This window comes from Doryrhamphus excisus, linkage group LG3 (assembly GCF_037039965.1).
Source record: "Doryrhamphus excisus strain RoL-2023G ecotype Guam linkage group LG3, RoL_Dexc_Guam_v1.1, whole genome shotgun sequence".
NCBI classification, from domain to species: domain Eukaryota; kingdom Metazoa; phylum Chordata; class Actinopteri; order Syngnathiformes; family Syngnathidae; genus Doryrhamphus; species Doryrhamphus excisus.
This window is the reverse complement of record NC_136359.1, coordinates 13,802,976-13,819,816: the sequence shown is the minus strand read 5'-3', so window position 1 is coordinate 13,819,816 and position 16,841 is coordinate 13,802,976. Positions and strand designations below refer to the sequence as shown.

Sequence of the window (16,841 nt, the reverse complement as noted above, 5' to 3'; positions counted from 1 at the left end):
AATGGGTGCCACAAACGGGCGGCGACATTGTTTCTACTCCATTCTTTTTCAATGGAACGTGCACAATATGGCAATTATTGCGTGTCACCGACCAGCTAAGCGACACACAAAAGTGTGCATGTGAAGGTTTGTGCTTGTCGTGCGAATGGGTGTCTTGCAACATGATCCCAGAAAGTTAAAAATGTTCAAGTCATCCCCCAGATGCTAATCAATACGCTTTACTTGCCGTGTCAGATTACCCGGCGCTATCACTAAAAAAAGAATATCGAGATATAAAGAAAAAAGCAGCGGCTTGGGAACTCGGTGGTGTCAGAGTAATCTGCTAAGATTACACTCATTTACACAAATATTTATATATGTTTATCTTCAATACTAGCAGGATCTAGAACAGGGGTCAGCAACCTGCGGCTCCAGAGCCGCATGTGGCTCTTCAGACTCTTTATTGTGGCTCCCTTTGCGATGCTTGAATATTTTTAACACCCGAGTGGGGAAAATGCACGTCTTTTGTAATGAGTTTTAAAAAATCCAACTTTGTCTGAGACCATGAATGCATCCTGAGTGAGTTCTGACTGCTATCCAGTTCAGTACATGAAGAAAAAGCGGCATGGGAACTTGTTTTTACGTTTACAGTAGTTTACACATACATTTATGTAAGTTTATCTCCAAAACTAGCAAGAGTACTCCAACTCGTCTTTTCTTATCTGAACTACTTTGATACCCCCAAATTCCCTCCAATGTTGTTTTAAACATACTATATGTTTTGCGGCTCCAGGCTATTTTTCTTCAGTGGGCATTGGGTAAAATGGCTCTTTTCATAGTAAAGGTTGCCGACCCCTGATCTAGAAGGTACTAGCAAGACTACTCCATCAGTACTCCATTGGCCACGTTTTCCTTCTCTGAACTACTTTGATATCCCCAAATTCCCTCCACATTTGACAGCAAATCAAATCATGAGAGATTCGTAAAATGCTCTCTGCATGTGAATGCCTTGCTCACCGGTGTCGCTGATCTCTATCGCTCCCATGTGCATGGTCGGCTGCACATCGGCGATGAGTTTTGCTAATCACAGTCCCATAATCTTTGTGGGATTACACATTAAGATTGGTAGGCGTGCAGGAGAACACATGCCCGTATTTAATCACTAAGCAGGTATAAATATTTACATGCAAATGTACACCATTTTCACATGATGTAGTGTCTGTTGTGATTATCAATGCATTCTAATGTAATACAAGGTTTGATTTGTTGCTATAAATTCATTCATTCCTTTTCTGCATTTTATCCTGTTCAGAGTCGCAGGTTAGCTGCTCAAACTGATCAATCAATCAGTAATAAATAAATATAACAATAATAATAAAACGGCAAATAATAAAAACTTAAGAAACCACATATAGTTGGTGGGTAGACAAATTATTTTTTTCAGATTAAAATGAACAAAGCATTATTAGAGCCCTGTAGATATGACAAAACACGACTATAGTCACATTTATACTTTTTTTTATTTACAACATATTGCGCAACTGCAGGGTCTTGAGACACATGCAAAGTCGCAAACTAGAGAGCTAGCGACCTAAACGGTAGCCTTCAAGTTATTTCCTTTAAGCTTAAATAGCCAAAAACTTACCACTTCCACACGGATAGGGAGGATAACTATTAACAGTTATTTAACCTTTAACATGAACATTAATCAAACGTAATATTTTTTCTGGGTACATGATACCATACAGAATCCATATCACATAATATTAAACTTTCATATGAAGGCAGGGGCCTCAAACTAGTGTCCTGCGGGCCACATTTGGCCCGCGGGCCGCATGTTTGAGACCCCTGCTTTAAGTCAATGCTAAGCTTGATGAAGGTGAAAAAAAAGAATAAATCTCTGGTGTTCCTAATTACCACTAGGCGGAGTCCATGTACCACCAGCAGTACTCGTACCACAGTTTGAAGATAAAATACAGCTAGCCCTTTCTCAAATATGTCCCATATAAAATCTAAAGTGAGAGCTTATTCAACCCTTCATCTCACCTCATTTTAACTGACCTTAATCTTCTCTCACCGTTGAAATCAATTCACTCTCTCCCTCTCTGTTCCCACATCATATCTTCTTATTCTTCTCTTAATAAAATGCGAAAAGTCCCTTCCTGTCGTTGACCACAAATACGTAATCCAAAAAAAAATGCAAGCCATGCAGTGAGAGCACTATGTATTATTAAAGTCAACTGGCATGAGTCGTAATGACGCTGCAACAAGTTCAGTGTGAGTGAAGCACTCTTCAATTGAGTGCTCTGCTCTGAGAGATTTAATAGGAGATCTTTGGAGCCCTCCAACTCCAGTAGAGAGACACAAGTGTACTTAATTGTTCAATCACTTTTGAACAGCTCTCCGGATGGTGCTGAACATTTAAATGCTATAAAAACCTAACTGTGATAACAGATCAAATCTAAAACGACCAAAGCAACTAGCCTGGTGATTACAGGCACTGGATTTTTTTATACAACAATCTCGTAATATTTTGATTGCAGTAATACAATGGAGTTAGTGCACCACAATAAACTACAACCACAAGAGCAAACATAATGTATGTTAAATCAATACCTTTCTGACAGTATCAAGAAAAAGCGGCCATGAATATGAATTAGTGTAAATTGGCATTGCGCCATATGGAATGTGGGCTACAGTGAGCATTATTTATACTCTCAGCGGACACTTCAATAGGTACGCCTGCACCGTCTGCAATTTTTTGTCTACTGGAGCTATTTGTGATGTATTTATATGACTGTTAAAATTTAAAATGTATTTTATTACAACAGCAGATCTCCATTCAAACAGTGTAGTCGTTGTCTTTATGCTATTTTGTGGTAATTTGTCAGCTTAATGTAACTCAATGAAAATAAAAACTAATCTAGTTTACCCATGACGCCAATGAGGACAAATGGTATTAAAAAAATGGATGGATGAATGTCCATTTGGTATTTATGACCCCAAAGATTCCCTGATTTCTCTCAAAAAAATTAGCCTTTATGCTTCACTGAATTTTTGCCAGGCGGTGAGATGTCGCACTTTGTTCTGTGGGCCTTGAATGCACCACAGCTATATGAAGCAAAGCAAAAGTGAAACTTTTGCATCCACTGTCACAGCTTTAAAAAAAAATGTGATCATCAATCATCTTACTTTATCATTCATTAGTAGTTAGTGCCTATATATTTTATATAACACTCTATTTTATTATGCATCTGTGCATTTTTTATATTTATTATTATTATTTATTTATTATTATTTTATTACTATTATTATTTATATTTATTCTGCGGGCGGCACGGCGGTCTAGTGGTTAGCGCACAGACCTCACAGCTAGGAGACAAAGGTTCAAGTCCACCCTCGGCCATCTCTGTGTGGCGTTTGCATGTTCTCCCCGTGCATGCGTGGGTTTTCTCCGGGTACTCCGGTTTCCTCCCACATTCCAAAAACATGCTAGGTTAATTGGTGACTCCAAATTGTCCATAGGTATGAATGTGAGTGTGAATGGTTGTTTGTCTATATGTGCCCTGTGATTGGCTGGCGACCAGTCCAGGGTGTACCCCGCCTCTCGCCCGAAGACAGCTGGGATAGGCTCCAGCACCCCTCGTGAGGAAAAAGCGGTAGAAAATGAATTATGCAACTGTGCATTTTTTATATTACTTATTCTGCCATACTACTCAGAACCACTAGGGGGAACACTTTCACGGCATAGGGGGGCTGCTATGATGTGTTGTGATTTATTATGCAGCAGCAATAGTAGCCCCAATCCATTTATTTGCCATTTTAGCTCAGTTTTCAGCATCTCTCAGCATCAACATGCAAATCCAACTCATACTATTATAGTGTTCGTAGTTTTCAGCACTGCAACACATATATCTTACATTTTGGTTCTTTCATGTAGCTAAAAGGGAGTCAGTGTCACGTTGCAGGCCCATGCAACATGCAAAGGCAGCGGTGTGCACCCTGCATCATCTTGAAAGGTGTAACTGTATATCCAGGTCAAATGCAGCCCACTCCCCTCAAACAGCATATGCATGGCGTTTGACAGAAGTATGGATATGTACTTACGCTGTCACTTGGCTTATTCCCAGGCTGCTCTTCTTCCTCCACAGCCACGACCGGATCCACCACCAGCTTTTCGAAACACGCCGAGCCCAACGAGGAGCTCTTGTGCTGGGAAGCGATCAGCTGCGAGACGTGGAGCTTGGGGCTTCCGTGGCCCGCCAGCTCAGGCTTGCTCCCCGTGGTCCCAGATGCCGAGCCGAAATGCTGCCCCTCCGCACCGCTGCTGGTCCCGGCCACAGCGTCGCCGCGTCCTCCTCCACACTTGTCCCCGGTCCCAAAAGACACAGGAGAGGAGCAGCGTAGATTGGGCTGGGAGGATGAGAACACTCGATCCAAGTGTTTCTTTTTCCTCTTAAACATCCACAATCCGGATTCCTTCTTCGTGCCCTCCGCTCCTCCGCTACCGCGACGCTCCGAGCCCAGTTTGGGACTTAGCCACGGCTTGGTTTTCTCCTGGAAAGTCTTCCACATTCTCCGCTGGTAGGACTCTTGTCCCCTGGAGGTGCTGCCTTCATCCTTGGCAGAAATTGGATCCATGGTGCCTGAGCAGCATCCAACCAGCCTGAAGTAACAGTGTGTGTGCGCGTGCGTGCGTGCGTGCGTGCGTGCGTGCGTGGACTTCAATGCTGATCCGGTTAGGACCAACACACGAGGAAGATGATGACGATGATGATCATGATAGTTGGCGTGTACATTGCATACTGTATACGATATAAGCACCGCTCTCTTTATATGCGCCACATTATGCAACATGTAATAAACGTACTGCATTGTAACAGCAAACCTTATGTAAACGTTACGTTAGAAAACTTGTTTTGTACATCAAGTACTCAAGAATAAAAGTAGGTTAAAAACTAGACATACATATTTAGACTACATATTTTAAATAAAGCCAGGGGCCCTGCCAACTCCCAATCAGTCAGCTCCATATTCTCTTTCTGAGTTTAATGTTAGCATTGTGGCAAATATAGCCATGGTGTTGCTAACATTTGTGTCATCCTATCCCACTATCCACTAGGCCACTATCAAAGCAACCTGGGCTCTCATAACACCTGAGCAGTGCCAGAAACTGATCAACTCCATGCCACGCCGCATTAATGCAGTCATTGAGGCAAAAGGAGCTCCAACCAAGTATTGAGTACTGTACATTCTCATATTTTTCACGTTCATACTTTTCAGTTGGCCAACATTTCTAAAAATCCTTTTTTTGTATTGGCCTTAGGTAATATTCTAATTTTCTGACCCACGGAATTTCAGATTTTCATTTGTTGCCACCTATAATCATCAAAATTAAAGAAATAAACATTTGAAATGCATCAGTCTGTGTGCAATGATTAAATATAATGTAAAAGTTATACCTTTTGAACACAATGACTGAAATAAATCAAGTTTATGAAAATATTCTAATTTTCTGGCCCTTACCTGTAAGTTTAAAGGAAATAACTTGAAGGCTACCGTTTAGGTCGCTAGTTCTCTAGTTTGCGAGTTAGCATGTGTCACAAGACCCTGCAGTTGTAAATAAAAAGAGTATAAATGTGACTATAGTCGTGTTTTGTCGTGTCTACAGGGCTCTAATAATGCTTTGTTCATTTTATTCTGAAAAAAATAATTTGTCTACCCACCAACTGGTTTCTTAAGTTTTTATTATTTGCCGTTTTATTATCATTATATTTATTTATTACTGATTGATTGATTTTCTTTATTCTTGATTTGTTTATTTATTTTTCATCTTATTTTGTGCAGAAAAATAAAAATTAAGATATTTGAGAACAGTGGAATGTTTTATCAGAGCTTTTCTTGTAGAAAATCGGAACCAAAGCACTGAAAAAGTTTGTATATTTTTCTGTTTTTAATAAATGCGTTTTGTTTTTTGTTTTTTTAAACCTGATGCGGCCCGGCTTCACCCAAAACCTAGCTCTGGTGGCCCCCAGGTAAATTGAGTTTGAGACCCCTGATTTATCAGATCATGAAGAACTTCAAGGAGTTCACTTGTTGTGAAGTAAACTCCAGGCTGCCCTAGAAAGTCCAGCCAGCATCAGGACTTTGAAAGCTGATGCAGCTACGGAATCGGAGCATCACCAGAGCAGTGCTTGCTCAGGTATGGTAGCAGGCAGGTGTGAGCGAGGTGAAGACTTTTGGAAGGGTGCACTTCTCTCAAGAAGCCACATTTCTGAAATAATTTGATGTTCTGCTGAATGAATGTATGAATTTGACTGCCAAGATGGATGATTGTATACCCACACTCACCAGGAAGTGATCAGATTTTACAACAAAGTATCAAGTATTGGTACATCACTCTTGGCTGTGTTTTTTTGTTCAGCTTCTATTTAATTTTGCACCCTGTTGTGCATCTTCAGCTGTGCCTCTTAGCTTACATTGTTTATTTTGGTACTTGTGCTGTTTCGCTGTGTGCGAGAGTACAACATTGGCTCAACATACCCAGGCTCTGTGCTCATGATGCAGCTCAACATGACCTAAGCTCCCCAGTAAGAGAGTTCCTTGAGTATGCTCAGGAAGCACCCTGAAGCCATGCAAGCAGTTAAACCTGCACTTTATGACCCAAAGCGGCATTTCTATTATGACTATACATTTACTCAGGGCCACATTAAAGCAATTCTGAGGTGGTGTGTCAGGCTCAGGATACCCTTTAAATACCCTTTTAAACTGCTGACCCAGTGGGGACTCACACCGGCCATTTTGTCTTGATGGTCACAGTCATCTGTTAAGTCATCTGGTTAAATTTAAAAAGAACACTGCACTGGACTCTGACATCTTTGCACGCATAAAGAGTTTCATTTAAAAATACACCAGGATATTTCACTAATGTAAGCAGTCTGTCAAGAGCAGGGGTTCTTAACCTTTTTGACGACAAGGCACGATTTTTTCAGTGCGTAGTTCTCTTGAAATGTATTCTCTTCTCACATCGACAAAGCAGTTCTGCGCTGTTCTATGTCTGGATATGATCCTCTCTTCAAATAGGTCAAGTTTTAGTGAAAGCTCTCACCCACACCCACACAGTGCACAGGGGCAGCGCTTTCTCTTTTTAGACGCTGCACTGCAGTGTGTCTGATAGTGCCAGCCTGCTGGTTCATAGCTCCTAATTAACACTTTCCCCGCTTAGATACATTCAGTGGATGTTATTAAAGAACGAACATTTCTTTCAACTCAGCACACATGTCCGTGCACAGGTCATAGCTGAAAAAATTCTCTGCAAACTGACTTAATAAATCTTACACCTCGAGAAGAGCCATGCTCAAGGACCCGTTTGCAGTTGGCATCTCCATTTTCCTTATGTAATGCTCATAGCAACCTGACCTTGTCATCACTGAGGGATGGTGGAAGTTGAAGTCTATTGAACATATAACAGATATATATACATTGACTTTTCTATTGGAGAAGGCTAACTGATGAACCTGCGGTGTCCATGTTCTTCCTTTCTAATGTCCCTGCTTCCCCTGATAGCCGATCATTGTGTGAATGATCACACAATACTGTACACACACACAGTCTCTCACACACAATGAGTTCCTCTATTTAGTGTAACTACATTTAATTAAAACTCCACCATGTGGACAACTGAACACACACGGTAGCTAAATGCAAGGTCAACCTTGTTTAAATGAAACCTTCACTGTGGCAATTTGAATAGTTACACTTAGGGATGGTTTGATCAGGGTTTTTGATACAGGATTCCGATACCGATCCGATTCCAGGACTGAAATCAGCCGATACAGATTCGTTCATTCATTCATTTTCTACCGCTTTTCCTCACGAGGGTCGCAGGGGGTGCTGGAGCCTATCCCAGCTGTCTTCGGGCGAGAGGCGGGGTACACCCTGGACTGGTCACCAGCCGCCGATACAGATCACATGGATTAATTACACATTTGTATTATTGTTATTGGCCAGGGGTGCCGTATAGAGGGGGAAACTTAGGACAATTCCAAGGTCCCTTGACTGTCAGGGGGCCTAAAAATTATGTAATTACTAAGAAAATTAGTAAAGGGGGCAGCAGCAACATCATTTTTTTCATGGACCCAGAATTTTTTCATTTTTTTAAAATAGAAATCACCAATACTGATTGGTCGCCAATCTATTGGAGCACTATATCTTTCCATTTTGTACAAAAACAAAAACAACTCAAAGTTGTTACGTCTCAGCTTTTGCATTGCATGGCGGAAACCCCGTCTCCATGTATCCATGTGAGCTTTATTGCTCATGCATTACTTCCTGTTGACACTGGACAGTTGTAGTACCACAACAGCACTTATCCCCCTGATAAAAGAACATTGTGTCCCACAAAAGTGAGTTCTAGAAATTCAACCTGGTTAGTGTACAGCCTGTTTATAATTGCCATCCATACAAAATGACTCAAGACACACTTTGATTGTCATCTAACGATAACGGTGTATTGTCTACAGTCACGCATGTATCTTGCCTTATGATCTGGGCCTGCATGAGTGCTGTTGGCACTGGGGAGCTGCGGCTCATTGAGGGAAAAGATGAATTCAAACATATACTGTGACATTTTGAAGCAGAGCATGACCCTTTTCCCTTGAGAGCATCATGTATGACACATACAGTGCATCCGGAAAGTATTCACAGCGCTTCACTTTTTCCACATTTTGTCATGTTACAGCCTCATTCCAAACTGAATTAAATTAATCTCTTACCTCAAAATTCTACACAAAATACTCCATTATGACAATGTGAAAAAGTTTTTTTTTTTTACTTTTTTTGAATTTATTAAAAATAGAAAACAAAAAAATCACATTTACATAAGTATTCACAGCCTTTGCCATGAAGCTCAAAATTGAGCTCAGGTGCATCTTTTTTCCACTGATCATCCTTGAGATCTTTTGGCCGGCCTTCTAAACTGAGCGATCGGGGAAGAAGGGCCTTAGTCAGGGAGGTGACCAAGGCCCCGATGGTCACTCTGTCAGAGCTCCAGCGTTCCTCTGTGGAGAGAGGAGAGCCTTCCAGAAGGACAACCATCTCTGCAGCAATCCACCAATCAGGCCTGTATGGTAGAGTGGCCAGACGAAAGCCACTCCTTAGTAAAAGGAACATGGCAGCCCGTCTGGAATTTGCCAAAAAGCACCTGAATGACTCTCAGACCATGAGAAACAAAATTCTCTGGTCTGATGAGACAAAGATTGAACTCTTTGGTGTGAATGCCAGGCGCCATGTTTGGAGGAAACCAGGCACTGCTCATCACCAGGCCAATACCATCCCTACAGTGAAGCATGGTGGTGGCAGCATCATGCTGTGGGGATGTTTTTCAGCAGCAGGAACTGGCAGACTAGTCAGGATAGAAGGAAAAATGAATGCAGCAATATATAGAGATATCCTGGATGAAAACCTGCTCCAGAGCGCTCTTGTCCTGCTGAAAAATGAACCTTCGCCCCAGCCTGAGGTCAAAGACCCGAAGCACACAGCCAAGATCTCAAAAGATTGGCTTCAGAACCACTCTGTGAATGTCCTGGAGTGGCCCAGCCAGAGTCCAGACTTGAATCCGATCGAACATCTCTGGAGAGATCTGAAAATGGCTGTGCACAGACGTCTCCCATCCAACCTGATGGAGCTTGAGACTTATTGCAAAGAAGAATGGGCAAAACTGCCTAAAGATAGGTGTGCTAAACTTGTGGGATCATATTCAAAAAGACTTGAGGCTGTAATTGCTGCCAAAGGTGGATCAACAAAGTATTAAGCAAAGACTGTGAATACTTATGTAAATGTGATTTTTTTGTTTTCTATTTTTAATAAATTCAAAACATGTCAAAAAAACCTTTTTTCACATTGTCATAATGGAGTATTTAGTGTAGAATTTTGAGGTAAGAGATTAATTTAATTCAGTTGACATGCACAGTCAACTGTGGGACCTTATATAGACAGTTATTATATTTCCAAATCATGTCCAATCAACTGAATTCACTGCAGGTGGACTCCAATTAAGCTGTAGAAAGATCTCAAGGATGATCAGTAAAAAAAGATGCACCTGAGCTCAATTTTGAGCTTCATGGCAAAGGCTGTGAATACTTATGTAAATGTGATTTTTTTGTTTTCTATTTTTAATAAATTCAAAACATGTCAAAAAAAAACTTTTTTCACATTGTCATAATGGAGGATTTTGTGTAGAATTTTGAGGTAAGAGATTAATTTAATTCAGTTTGGAATGAGGCTGTAACATGACAAAATGTAGAAAAAGTGAAGCACTGTGAATACTTTCCGGATGCACTGTATATGCACTTCAAGTCGATATGATTGTAGCGAATAGAATGGTGCAGCGGTTGGGGCAAAGTCTCTCTGACTCAACATTCATTTTCTAATATAAGAAATAAGAAAACCCACAAATGATGTGTTATGTGTACTCAGAGAACTAATACAGAGCAACAGGAGCACCAGGAAAGAAGACTTCATAAAAGAGCGGTCAGCTCTAGGTTATTCCTGTGCAATATAGCAGCAAATGCAACTATGTCTCACAAAGCACAGCAAATAGCCAATTAACATGATTAAAGGCTGTCATCATTTGAAAAATAACGCAAGTCCCTCAGTGCTCATTAGTTCTGCTTGTGTTGGAGCAACAAGCTCAGTCAAAAGTGAATACTCTGCTTCATCAGCTCAAATTGACATCACACGCTCATTACTGGTTCAAATGACACTCTTCAGATGTGAATAGACTGCCTTTAATTATACAGTGTATGACACTAATAGTAGACATGATCACATCTGTTTGCATTACTATGGAAGCACCTATAGTACCTGAGTGTCTTCATCTCCTCATTGTGAATCCGCTAATGAAATATAACGATATATCTAGCTCCTCCTGCAAGAAAAATACCAGTATTATTAGTGATGAATCGTGATGAGTTTGTTTTCACAAGTTGTACTTGATTAATGCTGCTCTAGTGAAGACATTGCATGGGCAGCATCTTGTCTGGTTGCTCTTGCAGTGTGTGTCATGATGCCTGACACCTCACCGACACATACACACACACACACACACACACTCCAAGTGAAATGAGCTTGATGTTGACCGGCACATGCTCATTACATCAGGACTGTGTACATCAGATGTACTGAGAGCAGATAGTGAACTCAGCACTATTTACAGAGGTTGGAATTGTGTGGATGAGAAAAACAGTTGAGGTTAGAGCATTTAAGATATCAGTGGTCCCTCCCAATATCGCACTTTTTGTTGTCAATTGACTGCACATAATACAGACTATTCTCATGGTAATAACGTGTAATAGCATGTTTTCATTTCGAAATTGGAGGACGCTGGGACACTAGTAGGATGATATGGATGCTGTATGGTATCATGTACCCAGAAAAAAATATTATGTTCATGTTAAAGGTTAAATCACTGTTAATAGTTATCCTCCCTATCCGTGTGGAAGTGGTAAGTTTTTGGCTATTTAAGTTTAAAGGAAATAACTTGAAGGCTACCGTTTAGGTCGCTAGCTCTCTAGTTTGCGAGTTAGCATGTGTCTCAAGACCCTGCAGTTGCGCAATATGTTGTAAATAAAAAGAGTATAAATGTGACTATAGTCGTGTTTTGTCATGTCTACAGGGCTCTAATAATGCTAAATTGTTCATTTTAATCTGAAAAAAAATAATTTGTCTACCCACCAACTATATGTGGTTTCTTAAGTTTTTATTATTTGCCGTTTTATTATTTTTATTATATTTATTTATTATTGAATGATTTATTTTCTTTATTCTTGATTTGTTTTTTTATTTTTCTTATTTTGTGCAGAAAAATAAAAATTAAGATATTTGAGAACAGTGGAATGTTTTATCAGAGCTTTTCTTGTTGAAAATCGAAACCAAAACAAAGTTTATTCATTTTTCTGTTTTTAATAAATGCGTTTTTTGTTGTTGTTTTTTTGAAAACCTGATGCGGCCCAGTCTCGCCCAGATCCTAGCTCCAGTGGCCCCCAAGCAAATTGAGTTTGAGACCCCTGCTCTAGGCCTCCTACCTGGCAGCTCTAAACCCAGCAACCTTCTACCAATATACCAGTAGTCTCGCCTCTACCATATAATGTCCCTCTGATGTACTTGTTCCTGATCCTATCCATCCTGGTCACTCCCAATGAGAGCCTCAGCATCCTCATCTCTGCTACCTCCAGTTCAGCTTACTGTCTTCTCCTTAGTGGTACTGTCTCTAGACCAAACAAAATCGCTGGTTCATTATCCCTCTGTCCGTGCATTCTGTATACCATATTCAGTGGTCAATTCGCATCACCAACACAAAGTTGTGAACCACTACCAATGACCACAAATCCGAATATTTTGTTGCATTTACTCATCCAGTCAGCATGGTAGGGTTATGATTGTTATTTTACCTACAACCCATCGTGAAAAGAAAACCACAATTTACTAATTTTCTCAGTCATCGTGCATTACTATTTATACTTAAGTCATGTGATACGCTTGGAACATCCTTGCACATTCATGAATACCATAATGATACGTTTTTATGACAATGACGGTGTAGCTGTACAACGGTCTGCATCTAAAAACTCTCAAGCTTTCCTCAACATTTGCAGACAAAAGAAAAGCAGAATTCCTCAAAGGGATCATGAAGAATTCCCAGCCTCTTTAGACTGTTTTTGTCAGATTTATTCATGATCATGGTGCAGCATCTCCTTTCTGAATGAGGCATGGAAATAAGGCATTTCTTCATTAACTCGCTGGCTGGACAAATTTATGATTTTTTTTTTTGGAAGGTGATATGTAATTTACATCACCTACCGTAATAAATACATTAATTGTATCAAGCGCAGTAGCAGCAAATGAGATGTGAAATGAAATCACACGGGGATGTAAAGGTCCGCTCGTAAACAACTTTTATTGCCGCTTTGCACTTGTTCTTTTTCCATCGTCATTTTTAGGTTGTTTTGCATTGTTTCTTCACAAGGTGACACTAACAGCTGTATAATGTATGTCACGCAGGTTCTCCATCACATTAGATAATGGAGGAACTAGAAATAACGAGAAAGCGCCTGAACAACACATGGTTGCATTGATTCTTGTTTCCTTCTCCTGTATGCGTGTGCAGGCTGGTAAATCATGATGATGGAAGCATCGGGGCTTTGGAGGGAGCCAGGCACTCCAGCATGGGCCATAAAGATGATTGAAAAAGAGAGAGAAAGCAGATTCCTGCTATTAGTCAACGCTTCGATTGACCTGGGGAGTGGTGCTCGAAGAGCTCGCCTCAGCAGAAAAAGGAGACGGGTTAAAGGTCAGGTGCAGCTGACACCATTCAACAGTGGAGTTTGTTATAGAACGTATGCAAAGATGCTATCCTCTGTGATAAACGAGGGAAAACTGCATTACAAGAAGCATTTTTTAATGAGAATATATACTAACCTTTTATACGTTGGAAGCATCGGTCACTGACATTAATCAATGCGATTATTTTATTTGGGGAAGCTGAGCTTACACTACAGTGCTGTTAGACATACACATTAGCAATATCTGATGTTTGATTGGACGCCACTGTCAGGAGTGATCAATAGATCATCACACTGAATTCCCACAGAGACTGTGAATTATGGCATTGTCCAAGAAAGGATAACATTTCAATATGTCAGCGGTGACCTTAGCTGGAATAATCTGAGTTTGACGGCTGACCTTTCTCTCCGTTATTTTGCATAGTGTCCATCAAACTATTAAAAATCTAAATTGTAGTTTCTAAGGAGCTTATGGACAAGAACCACCAGGTTCAGGAACAGTTTTGAACTCTGCTCCCCATTGCCCACCCCTTCCACTACTTACCCCCCCCCCCCCCCCCCCGCTGATCTATGCCCCCCCAATCACTTCATTGCACTACTTCATTGCACTATTGTACATATGTAATATCTTGTTGCATTCATAGATCATACTGTTTATAATTGATATAATCTGCAATAGCCATACTCTAGTCACTTCATTGCAATACTGTACATATTACTGTTATTATATATTGTCACACCCATACTGTTTATAATCTGTATGATCAACAATAGCCGTATTATAGTCATTTATATCCCTGTACATATCCTCACTGTATTATAGTCATAGCCTGTTATAGTTTTTTACATAGATCTGTCGGGCGGCACGGTGGTCTAGCATGCAGACCTCACAGCTAGGAGACCAGGGTTCAATTCCACCCTCGGGCATCTCTGTGTGGAGTTTACATGTTCTCCCCGTGCATGCGTGGGTTTTCTCCGGGTACTCCGGTTTCCTCCCACATTCCAAAAACATGCTAGGTTAATTGGCGACTCCAAATTGTCCATAGGTATGAATGTGAGTGTGAATGGTTGTTTGTCTATATGTGCCCTGTGATTGGCTGGCGACCAGTCTAGGGTGTACCCCGCCTTACGCCCGAAGACAGCTGGGATAGGCTCCAGCACCCCCCGCGACCCTCGTGAGGAAAAAGCGGTAAAAAATGAATGAATGAATGAACATAGATCTGTCCATTTTTTTCTACATTTACTTACTACTAAGGTACTTATAAAATTGCACTTCTGGTTGGATGCTAACTGCATTTTGTTGCCCTGTACCAGTGACATGAGCAATAACAATAAAGTTGAATCTAATCTAATCTAAATGACATCCACTATAAGAGCTGTAACAACAATAGCATGCTGGAGCCTATCCCAGCTGTCTTTGGGCCATTACACTTAAATACATGCAATATGTGTTTCCAGTGTATGGCAGTCGTCATTCTTATGACTCATTTCTTCGTATTGACTCGTACAAAAAAGGCATATGCGTGTGTGTAGCAGTGTTCATCACACTTTTTGTAGTTGTGACTCAGCTGAGGAAAATGTGTATCCGATAGCAAAGGAGTCAAGGATGCTGCAGCAAAGAACAAGGTAGAATCTAAATTAGCTGTCAACTGTATGCTCAAAAAGCCATGTTAGAGGCTGACATCACCGCAGTCTGGCAGGTTGGATAAACAAATGTCCTCAGTGGGAAGAGAAACCTTCATTAGGAAAAGCAGCTGGTTCAACACACGGGGCCTCCAAAGGCGGGTGACAAGTGACGGTGACGACCTGTCAACAACCGTATCCAGAAACAACAGGAAAGAAACAGTATTAACTCAGCACTGCATCTCAACACTCCGACCATATTTTCCGATGAGACTCGGCGTCCGAGCTCATGCTTTCCCTCACTTCCTGTCAGCTCCTCTGCAGTTTGTTTGAAAGTGCAGACTGCGAATGAGGAGACAAAAGCCTCCCTCTATCACTAAATGAGAGCACATGAGTTACTGCACCTCCTCTGAGCCCATCGTGACATAGAGCATCCATCCATCACTCTACTTAAATGTACGTTGAATAGGGTTGGTATAAGCAGGGCTAGAAGGGAGATGCATAATTGATGATGGCTGTAAATAGTAAAAAGTAAGGCGGGGAGGAAACGTCTGGAAGTAGATTGACATTTAAGATGTCATCGTTTGTATTAAGCTGTTTACTTATACACCATACTGCTCTCAGTCAATCAATGCACACAGTACTTTTTAAAGTATGTGTCATTGTTAGGGTACCAGTTAAAATTAGGGGTGCTCCGAATGATCGACCACAATACAAGGTATTTGTCCTGGTGTGTTGGTGCCAGAATTAAAAAGTATAAGGTACAAATACACATATAAATAAATATAAAATATGACAGTGTAGCAGTGCAAAATAAGAGCAGAAATGATCCACCTCTTTCTATAACACACATATAAATAAATAAATCTAACCACTTTGAAATACTCCTGTAAATTAATGATTAGTTTACATTCACAGTTTACGGGTAATCTAAATAGCTGATATCATAATTGTATTCAATATGGCAATAAAGATAACCACACATAATTCCTCAGTAGTTGTGTACATAACCTACCTGAGTACCCGTATGTTAGTCAAAGTAGCTACGTAGCGTCCATTAAGACATTTAGGTTGATGTATTACGTCCAGTTAGCAGTTGCTATCAAACATCATTGATATAAAGGATTTTAAAATTATTGTGCACAATGATAGAACCGGAAGTGTATAAAACACCAATTCAATAGTGGCGTTCATGACACGGAGCAAAGCCATCCTATTTCTACATAACTAGCCGCTGTGTACAAGTGAAAGGATAACTTTTGTTAGAGATAAAGGCATCTTACCGCTGAGTTAGTTTATTCGTAATCAGAGTAATGAAGATGAAAGCATACCCATGTGTCGCTTTTAAGGTTTGAAGCTACACACGCGGTTTGAAGTTCAAACGCAGCGGGGAGCAAGAGCGAATCAGGAGGAAATGTTAATGTCAGCTGACTGGTGTCATATGACATTTACAGACCCAAACTACCATGGCCATCTAACGGAAGCTCGCCATCGACGTAATGGGCACTCCGATCTACAATATAAATCATGGGGCAAATATTTTATTTACAGGATGAATATTTATTTTATATAAAATAAAGTAGGAAAAAAGCGATGGCCCGTACGGGGATCGAACCCGCGACCTTGGCGTTATTAGCACCACGCTCTAACCAACTGAGCTAACCGGCCATATGGTGATAGTCGAGGAGTTTTATTTATATATGGACGTGTGTGTGTGTGTGCGTAAATGTCAGATGTATATCCTTAGCCATTGATACAGTTAGCTGACAACAAACGTAACTAATTTGTATGTGTGTGTCACGTGGATAGTGGTTTGCAATGGCAGAGCAAGAAGCATGCTACAAGTAGCACCCTACTGGTGGTACCCAATCAAGACAGACAGTACCAGGATAAAAATCG

At 40.7% G+C, this 16,841-nt stretch overlaps 1 protein-coding gene and 1 non-coding gene across 7 annotated transcripts in view; both read right to left on the bottom strand.

Moving 5' to 3' along the window:
- The window catches only part of LOC131127638 (multiple C2 and transmembrane domain-containing protein 1-like), a 91,141-nt gene extending 86,464 nt beyond the window's left edge, over positions 1-4,677 (bottom strand). For all 6 annotated transcript variants that reach the window (XR_009129539.2, XM_078789686.1, XM_058069710.2 and 3 more), the window contains exon 1: positions 4,087-4,677. Coding sequence is in view for 5 of the 6 variants with exons in the window: in XM_078789686.1 (XP_078645812.1) it covers positions 4,087-4,620 (534 nt within the window). In the remaining variant the exon portion in view is untranslated. The remainder of the gene's footprint in view (positions 1-4,086) is intronic.
- Positions 4,678-16,536: 11,859 nt separating this feature from the next.
- Positions 16,537-16,610, bottom strand: trnai-aau (transfer RNA isoleucine (anticodon AAU)). The gene has a single exon. It is a non-coding gene; the product is annotated as a tRNA-Ile (tRNA).
- Positions 16,611-16,841: the final 231 nt, after the last annotated feature.